Raw genomic sequence first — 9,824 nt, forward strand, 5'->3', positions numbered from 1 at the left:
TCCCCCCTATGGGATGGGGGACCTAAGGGCCAGTGGGGGAAGAGGGGCTGGCTCTGAGACCCCGCCCCGTGGGGGGTGCCTCCCCCCACTGCGATGGGGGTCCTAAGGGCCAGTGGGGGAAGAGGGGCTGGCTCTGAGAACCCGCCTTGCCGGGGGTGCCTCCCCCCCTGCGATGGGGGTCCTAAGAGCCAGTGGGGGAAGAGGGGCTGGCTCTGAGACCCCGCCTCACGGGGGGTGCCTCCCCCCCCTGCGATGGGGGTCCTAAGAGTCAGTGGGGGAAGAGGGGCTGGCTCTGAGACCCCGCCTCACGGGGGGTGCCTCCCCCCCCTGAGATGGGGGTCCTAAGGGCCAGTGGGGGAAGAGGGGTTGGCTCTCAGTCCCCGCCTTGCCGGGGGTGGCTCCCCTTCCTGCGATGCGGGTCATAAGACCCAGGGGGGGAAGAGGGGCTGTCTCTCAGTCACGCCTCGTGGGGGGTGCCTCCTTCCCCTGCGATGGGGTTCCTAAGAGCCAGGGGGGGAAGAGGGGTTGGCTCTCAGTCCCCGCCTCGCGGGGGGTGCCTTCCCTCCACTGCGATGGGGGTCCTAAGAGCCAGGCAGGGAACAGGGGTTGGCTCCCAGTCCCCGCCACGCGGGGGGTGCCTCCCCCCCACTGCAATGGGGGTCCTAAGGGCCAGTGGGGGAAGAGGGGCTGGCTCTGAGACCCCGCCTCGCGGGGGGGTGCCTCCCCCCCATGCGATGGGGTTCCTAAGGGCCAGTGGGGGAAGAGGGGCTGGCTCTGAGACCCCGCCTCGCTGGGGGTGCCTCCTCCCCCTGCGATGGGGGTCCTAAGAGCCGGGGGGGGAAGAGGGGCTGGCTTTCAGTCACCACAGCTTGGGGGGCCTTTATGTTCTGGTTTTACCCAAGAGTAAGCTGATTTGCTTCTTGTACTAGCAGGGCAGTTGCTGCCAAGGTCCTCAAACAGGGGGGCCATCCTTTAGAAACCCTGTCTAGCTGTTTAGAGAGGTAGGCCACCGGCCTCAGACAGGGCCCCACAGTTTGGGTTTAAAGTCCAGCTGCCATCTTTTCTCTGATGCATACAGTGGAAAAGGCTTTGTGAGATCCGCTAGCCCCTGGGCTGGGGCTTTCAGAAGTTTTTTCTTTAAGTCATGAAAGACTTGCTGTTGTTGGAATCCCCATTCCAAACGTTCCCGGTCCCCGCCCCCTTTGTGACGTCATACAAAGGCGTGGCTAATACTGCAAAGTTGGGCTCCGCAGTCTACAAAACCCCACAGCTCCTAGGAATTCTGTCACCAGCCTTCTGCCCTTAGGCTCCGGAAGATTGCAAATGACCTGCTTTCTTTGGGATCCCGGGCTGCTCTCGGACACCTGTTGAATAGTAAATCCCAAGTAAGCTACCTGCGGTCGTCAGCAGATCTGAGTTTTCTTCTTGGACACCTAATACCCACAGCCCTCCAGGTCGGTCCTAAGGATCTTAGAATCCGCGATGGGGGTCATAAGCCGGGGGGGAAGAGGGACTGGCTCTCAGTCCCCGCCTCGCGGGGTGTGCCTCCCACGTGTGATGGGGATCCTCAGAGTTGGGCGAGGAAGAAGGGCTGGCTCTCAGTCACCGCCTCGCGGGGTGTGCCTCCCCTCCCTGCGATGGGGGTCCTAAGAGAAATGGAGGGAAGAGGGGCTGGCTCTCAGTCCCCGCCACGAGGGGGTGCCTCCCCCCCTGCGATGGGGGTCCCAAGAGCCAGGGGGGGAAGAGCGGCTGGCTCTAAGTCCGTGCCTCGCCAGGGGTGCATCCCCCCAGTGCGATGGGGGTCCTAAGAGCCAGGGGAGGAAGAAGGGCTGACTCTCAGTCCCTGACTCGCGGGGGGTGCCTTGCTACCCTGCGATGGGGGTCCTAAGAGCCAGGCAGGGAAGAGGGGTTGGCTCCCAGTCCCCGCCGTGCGGGGGGTGCCTCCCACCCACTGCGATGGGGGTCCTAAGAGCCATGGGGGGAAGAGGGGCTGGCTCTCAGTCCCCGCCGCGCGGGGGGTGCCTCCCCCCCTCGTGATACGGATCCTAAGAGCCAGGGGGGGAACGGGGAGAGGATGATAATTTCAGCATCGCAGGCTGTGTTCACCCAGCCTGTTAAATTGTTATTAGTATCCTGAAAGGGAGAGGATGATATTACTCCCCATAACAGACAGATATGACTCCCCATCGTAGAGCACGAGGTGTACACCCACCCTGTGATTTTCTTCCTCATATTCAGAGACCGAGAGGTTGATGTCACTCCCAATATCAGAGGAAGTATACACCCCCGTGTGAGATGTTCCTTAATGATATTCCACGGCGGAGGGGGTGATATGACTACATACATGGCAGAAAGTGGAAACCCCCCAGGGATATTATTCCCACGATCCTGGAGGGAAGAAGATGATGTTACTTTCAATATGACAGAAGGTGGATGAAGTGGTGGACTGCCCCTCCACACCTGTGAGTATTTCTAGTTGGGTGGGACGAGAGACTGAGAAAAGAAATAAGACACAGAGAGAAAGTGTAAAGATACAACAGTGGGTCCAGGGGACTGGCGCTCAGCACACCAAGGACCTGCACCGGCACCAGCCTCTGAGTTCCCTCAGTTTTTATTGATTATGATTTTCATTATTTTAGCAGAAAGGAATGTAGTAGGAGAGCAGGGTGATGATAAGGAGAGAGTCAGCAGAAGACATGTGAGCAAAAGAATCCATGTCATAATTAGGTTCAAGGGAAGGTACTATGACTGGACGTGCACATAAGCCAGATTTGTTTCTCTCCACCCAAACATCTCAGTGGAGTAAAGAAGAACAAGGCAGTGTTACTGCAAACATGTCTCGCCTCCCGCCACAGGGCAGCTTTTCTCCTATCTCAGAGTTGAACGAATGTACAATCGGGTTTTACACCGAGGCATTCAGTTCCCAGGGGCAAGCAGGAGATAGTGGCCTTCCTCCATCTCAGCTGCAAGAGGCTTTCCTCTTTTATTAATCCACCTCAGCACAGACCCATTACGGGTGTCGGGCTGGGGGACAGTCAGGTCTTTCTCATCCCATGAGGCTATATTTCAGACTATCACATGGGGAGAAAGCTTGGACAATACCCTGCTTTCAAGGGCAGAGGTCCCTGCGGCTTTCCACAGTGCATTGTGTCCCCGGTTTATTGAGACTAGAGAATGGCGATGACTTTTACCAAGTACACTGCTGGTAAACATTTTGTTAACAAGGCACGTCCTGCACAGCCCTACATCCCTTAAACTTTGATTTTATACAACGCATGTTTTGGTGAGCTCCAGGTTGGGTCAAAGTGGCTGGGGCCAAGCGGCTAGGGCAAAGCTACAAATTAACAACATCTCAGCAAAGCAATTGTTTAAAGGACAGGTCTTTTTGAAAATGGAGTCTCTTATGTCTTTCCTTTCTACATGGACACAGTGACAGTCGGATCTCTCTTTCTTTTCCCTACAGGTGGACACGCCCCCACTGATATTCCCTCTAATTGCAGCGTGGGAGAGGAGGATATGACACGCCATATCGCAGGGAGCAGAAACACCCCTGTGATACTGTTCTTCATATTCAGGGAGGAAGAGGATGATATTACTCCCAATACAGACGGGTGTACACCCTCTGTACACCGAGGGTGTACACCCGTCTGTGAAAGAGTTCGTAATCTCCAGAGGGGGAGATGATATTACTCACAATATGGTAAAGAGGCTGTGAGTCCACGGAGGATCCTCAGAGCCAGCGGGGGAAGAGGGGCTGGCTCTGAGACCCCGCCTCGCTGGGGTTGCCTCCCCCCACTGCGATGGGGGTCCTAAGAGACAGTGGGGGAAGAGGGGCTGGCTCTGAGACCCCGCCTCGCGGGGGGTGCCTCCCCCCCCTGCGATGGGGGTCCTAAGGGCCAGTGGGGGAAGAGGGACTGGCTCTGAGACCCCGCCTCGCGGGGGGTGCCTCCCCCCCCGCGATGGGGTTCCTAAGGGCCAGTGGGGGAAGAGGGGCTGGCTCTGAGACCCCGCCTCGCGGGGGGTGCCTCCCCCCCTGTGATGGGGGTCCTAAGAGCCAGGAGCAGAAGAGGGGCTGGCTCTCTGTACCCGCCTCGCGGGGGGTGCCTCCCCCCCCCCGTGATGGGGGTCCTAAGAGCCAGAAGGCTTAGAGGGGCTGGCTCTCAGTCCCCGCCTCGTGGGGGGTGCCTCCTCCCCCTGCGACGGGGGTCCTAAATGCCAGTGGGGAAAGAGGGGCTCGCTCTGAGACCCCGCCTCGCTGGGGGTGCCTCCCCCCACTGCGATGGGGGTCCTAAGGGCCAGTGGGGAAAGAGGGGCTGGCTCTCAGTCCCCGCCTCGTGGGGGGTGCCTCCTCCCCCTGCGACGGGGGTCCTAAATGCCAGTGGGGAAAGAGGGGCTGGCTCTGAGACCCCGCCTCGCTGGGGGTGCCTCCTCCCCCTGCGATGGGGGTCCTAAGAGCCAGGGGGGGAAGAGGGGCTGGCTCTCAGTCCCCGCCGCGCGGGGGGTGCCTCCCCCCCTCGTGATACGGATCCGAAGAGCCAGGGGGGGAACAGGGGGAGAGGATGATAATTTCAGCATCGCAGGCTGTGTTCACCCAGCCTGTTAAATTGTTATTAGTATCCTGAAAGGGAGAGGATGATATTACTCCCCATAACAGACAGATATGACTCCCCATCGTAGAGCACGAGGTGTACACCCGCCCTGTGATTTTCTTCCTCATATTCAGAGACCGAGAGGTTGATGTCACTCCCAATATCGGAGGAAGTATACACCCCCGTGTGAGATGTTCCTTAATGATATTCCACGGCGGAGGGGGTGATATGACTACATTCATGGCAGAAAGTGGAAACCCCCCAGGGATATTATTCCCACGATCCTGGAGGGAAGAAGATGATGTTACTTTCAATATGACAGAAGGTGGATGAAGTGGTGGACTGCCCCTCCACACCTGTGAGTATTTCTAGTTGGGTGGGACGAGAGACTGAGAAAAGAAATAAGACACAGAGAGAAAGTGTAAAGATACAACAGTGGGTCCAGGGGACCGGCGCTCAGCACACCAAGGACCTGCACCGGCACCAGCCTCTGAGTTCCCTCAGTTTTTATTGATTATGATTTTCATTATTTTAGCAGAAAGGAATGTAGTAGGAGAGCAGGGTGATGATAAGGAGAGAGTCAGCAGAAGACATGTGAGCAAAAGAATCCATGTCATAATTAGGTTCAAGGGAAGGTACTATGACTGGACGTGCACATAAGCCAGATTTGTTTCTCTCCACCCAAACATCTCAGTGGAGTAAAGAAGAACAAGGCAGTGTTACTGCAAACATGTCTCGCCTCCCGCCACAGGGCAGCTTTTCTCCTATCTCAGAGTTGAACGAATGTACAATCGGGTTTTACACCGAGGCATTCAGTTCCCAGGGGCAAGCAGGAGATAGTGGCCTTCCTCCATCTCAGCTGCAAGAGGCTTTCCTCTTTTACTAATCCACCTCAGCACAGACCCATTACGGGTGTCGGGCTGGGGGACAGTCAGGTCTTTCTCATCCCATGAGGCTATATTTCAGACTATCACATGGGGAGAAAGCTTGGACCATACCCTGCTTTCAAGGGCAGAGGTCCCTGCGGCTTTCCACAGTGCATTGTGTCCCCGGTTTATTGAGACTAGAGAATGGCGATGACTTTTACCAAGTACACTGCTGGTAAACATTTTGTTAACAAGGCACGTCCTGCACAGCCCTACATCCCTTAAACTTTGATTTTATACAACGCATGTTTTGGTGAGCTCCAGGTTGGGTCAAAGTGGCTGGGGCCAAGCGGCTAGGGCAAAGCTACAAATTAACAACATCTCAGCAAAGCAATTGTTTAAAGGACAGGTCTTTTTGAAAATGGAGTCTCTTATGTCTTTCCTTTCTACATGGACACAGTGACAGTCGGATCTCTCTCTCTTTTCCCTACAGGTGGACACGCCCCCACTGATATTCCCTCTAATTGCAGCGTGGGAGAGGAGGATATGACACGCCATATCGCAGGGAGCAGAAACACCCCTGTGATACTGTTCTTCATATTCAGGGAGGAAGAGGATGATATTACTCCCAATACAGACGGGTGTACACCCTCTGTACACCGAGGGTGTACACCCGTCTGTGAAAGAGTTCGTAATCTCCAGAGGGGGAGATGATATTACTCACAATATGGTAAAGAGGCTGTGAGTCCACGGAGGATCCTCAGAGCCAGCGGGGGAAGAGGGGCTGGCTCTGAGACCCCGCCTCGCTGGGGTTGCCTCCCCCCACTGCGATGGGGGTCCTAAGAGACAGTGGGGGAAGAGGGGCTGGCTCTGAGACCCCGCCTCGCGGGGGGTGCCTCCCCCCCCTGCGATGGGGGTCCTAAGGGCCAGTGGGGGAAGAGGGACTGGCTCTGAGACCCCGCCTCGCGGGGGGTGCCTCCCCCCCCGCGATGGGGTTCCTAAGGGCCAGTGGGGGAAGAGGGGCTGGCTCTGAGACCCCGCCTCGCGGGGGGTGCCTCCCCCCCTGTGATGGGGGTCCTAAGAGCCAGGAGCAGAAGAGGGGCTGGCTCTCTGTACCCGCCTCGCGGGGGGTGCCTCCCCCCCCCCGTGATGGGGGTCCTAAGAGCCAGAAGGCTTAGAGGGGCTGGCTCTCAGTCCCCGCCTCGTGGGGGGTGCCTCCTCCCCCTGCGACGGGGGTCCTAAATGCCAGTGGGGAAAGAGGGGCTCGCTCTGAGACCCCGCCTCGCTGGGGGTGCCTCCCCCCACTGCGATGGGGGTCCTAAGGGCCAGTGGGGAAAGAGGGGCTGGCTCTCAGTCCCCGCCTCGTGGGGGGTGCCTCCTCCCCCTGCGACGGGGGTCCTAAATGCCAGTGGGGAAAGAGGGGCTGGCTCTGAGACCCCGCCTCGCTGGGGGTGCCTCCTCCCCCTGCGATGGGGGTCCTAAGAGCCAGGGGGGGAAGAGGGGCTGGCTCTCAGTCCCCGCCGCGCGGGGGGTGCCTCCCCCCCTCGTGATACGGATCCGAAGAGCCAGGGGGGGAACAGGGGGAGAGGATGATAATTTCAGCATCGCAGGCTGTGTTCACCCAGCCTGTTAAATTGTTATTAGTATCCTGAAAGGGAGAGGATGATATTACTCCCCATAACAGACAGATATGACTCCCCATCGTAGAGCACGAGGTGTACACCCGCCCTGTGATTTTCTTCCTCATATTCAGAGACCGAGAGGTTGATGTCACTCCCAATATCGGAGGAAGTATACACCCCCGTGTGAGATGTTCCTTAATGATATTCCACGGCGGAGGGGGTGATATGACTACATTCATGGCAGAAAGTGGAAACCCCCCAGGGATATTATTCCCACGATCCTGGAGGGAAGAAGATGATGTTACTTTCAATATGACAGAAGGTGGATGAAGTGGTGGACTGCCCCTCCACACCTGTGAGTATTTCTAGTTGGGTGGGACGAGAGACTGAGAAAAGAAATAAGACACAGAGAGAAAGTGTAAAGATACAACAGTGGGTCCAGGGGACCGGCGCTCAGCACACCAAGGACCTGCACCGGCACCAGCCTCTGAGTTCCCTCAGTTTTTATTGATTATGATTTTCATTATTTTAGCAGAAAGGAATGTAGTAGGAGAGCAGGGTGATGATAAGGAGAGAGTCAGCAGAAGACATGTGAGCAAAAGAATCCATGTCATAATTAGGTTCAAGGGAAGGTACTATGACTGGACGTGCACATAAGCCAGATTTGTTTCTCTCCACCCAAACATCTCAGTGGAGTAAAGAAGAACAAGGCAGTGTTACTGCAAACATGTCTCGCCTCCCGCCACAGGGCAGCTTTTCTCCTATCTCAGAGTTGAACGAATGTACAATCGGGTTTTACACCGAGGCATTCAGTTCCCAGGGGCAAGCAGGAGATAGTGGCCTTCCTCCATCTCAGCTGCAAGAGGCTTTCCTCTTTTACTAATCCACCTCAGCACAGACCCATTACGGGTGTCGGGCTGGGGGACAGTCAGGTCTTTCTCATCCCATGAGGCTATATTTCAGACTATCACATGGGGAGAAAGCTTGGACCATACCCTGCTTTCAAGGGCAGAGGTCCCTGCGGCTTTCCACAGTGCATTGTGTCCCCGGTTTATTGAGACTAGAGAATGGCGATGACTTTTACCAAGTACACTGCTGGTAAACATTTTGTTAACAAGGCACGTCCTGCACAGCCCTACATCCCTTAAACTTTGATTTTATACAACGCATGTTTTGGTGAGCTCCAGGTTGGGTCAAAGTGGCTGGGGCCAAGCGGCTAGGGCAAAGCTACAAATTAACAACATCTCAGCAAAGCAATTGTTTAAAGGACAGGTCTTTTTGAAAATGGAGTCTCTTATGTCTTTCCTTTCTACATGGACACAGTGACAGTCGGATCTCTCTTTCTTTTCCCTACAGGTGGACACGCCCCCACTGATATTCCCTCTAATTGCAGCGTGGGAGAGGAGGATATGACACGCCATATCGCAGGGAGCAGAAACACCCCTGTGATACTGTTCTTCATATTCAGGGAGGAAGAGGATGATATTACTCCCAATACAGACGGGTGTACACCCTCTGTACACCGAGGGTGTACACCCGTCTGTGAAAGAGTTCGTAATCTCCAGAGGGGGAGATGATATTACTCACAATATGGTAAAGAGGCTGTGAGTCCACGGAGGATCCTCAGAGCCAGCGGGGGAAGAGGGGCTGGCTCTGAGACCCCGCCTCGCTGGGGTTGCCTCCCCCCACTGCGATGGGGGTCCTAAGAGACAGTGGGGGAAGAGGGGCTGGCTCTGAGACCCCGCCTCGCGGGGGGTGCCTCCCCCCCCTGCGATGGGGGTCCTAAGGGCCAGTGGGGGAAGAGGGACTGGCTCTGAGACCCCGCCTCGCGGGGGGTGCCTCCCCCCCGCGATGGGGTTCCTAAGGGCCAGTGGGGGAAGAGGGGCTGGCTCTGAGACCCCGCCTCACGGGGGGTGCCTCCCCCCCTGTGATGGGGGTCCTAAGAGCCAGGAGCAGAAGAGGGGCTGGCTCTCTGTACCCGCCTCGCGGGGGGTGCCTCTCCCCCCCCGTGATGGGGGTCCTAAGAGCCAGAAGGCTTAGAGGGGCTGGCTCTCAGTCCCCGCCTCGTGGGGGGTGCCTCCTCCCCCTGCGACGGGGGTCCTAAATGCCAGTGGGGAAAGAGGGGCTCGCTCTGAGACCCCGCCTCGCTGGGGGTGCCTCCCCCCACTGCGATGGGGGTCCTAAGGGCCAGTGGGGAAAGAGGGGCTGGCTCTCAGTCCCCGCCTCGTGGGGGGTGCCTCCTCCCCCTGCGACGGGGGTCCTAAATGCCAGTGGGGAAAGAGGGGCTGGCTCTGAGACCCCGCCTCGCTGGGGGTGCCTCCTCCCCCTGCGATGGGGGTCCTAAGAGCCAGGGGGGGAAGAGGGGCTGGCTCTCAGTCCCCGCCGCGCGGGGGGTGCCTCCCCCCCTCGTGATACGGATCCGAAGAGCCAGGGGGGGAACAGGGGGAGAGGATGATAATTTCAGCATCGCAGGCTGTGTTCACCCAGCCTGTTAAATTGTTATTAGTATCCTGAAAGGGAGAGGATGATATTACTCCCCATAACAGACAGATATGACTCCCCATCGTAGAGCACGAGGTGTACACCCGCCCTGTGATTTTCTTCCTCATATTCAGAGACCGAGAGGTTGATGTCACTCCCAATATCGGAGGAAGTATACACCCCCGTGTGAGATGTTCCTTAATGATATTCCACGGCGGAGGGGGTGATATGACTACATTCATGGCAGAAAGTGGAAACCCCCCCAG

The 9,824-nt window shown here is 57.1% G+C and overlaps 1 protein-coding gene across 18 annotated transcripts in view; it reads left to right on the forward strand.

The window, feature by feature from the left end:
* LOC112206370 (putative COBW domain-containing protein 7) overlaps positions 1–8,887 on the forward strand; it is a 31,839-nt gene extending 22,952 nt beyond the window's left edge. For 8 of the 18 annotated variants that reach the window (XM_063811775.1, XM_063811776.1, XM_063811789.1 and 5 more), the window contains 2 exons: positions 3,464–4,947; positions 5,949–7,288. In XM_063811775.1, the coding sequence (XP_063667845.1) occupies positions 3,464–3,520 (57 nt within the window). In that variant the 3' untranslated portion in view covers positions 3,521–4,947; positions 5,949–7,288. Of the gene's footprint in view, positions 1–1,306; positions 1,455–2,238; positions 2,463–3,463; positions 4,948–5,948; positions 7,433–8,433 lie in introns of those variants that run through there. The other 10 variants (XM_063811778.1, XM_063811780.1, XM_063811781.1 and 7 more) reach the window with 6 other exon arrangements.
* Positions 8,888–9,824: the final 937 nt, after the last annotated feature.

This window comes from Pan troglodytes, chromosome 4 (assembly GCF_028858775.2).
Source record: "Pan troglodytes isolate AG18354 chromosome 4, NHGRI_mPanTro3-v2.0_pri, whole genome shotgun sequence".
Classification (NCBI taxonomy): Eukaryota; Metazoa; Chordata; class Mammalia; order Primates; family Hominidae; genus Pan; species Pan troglodytes.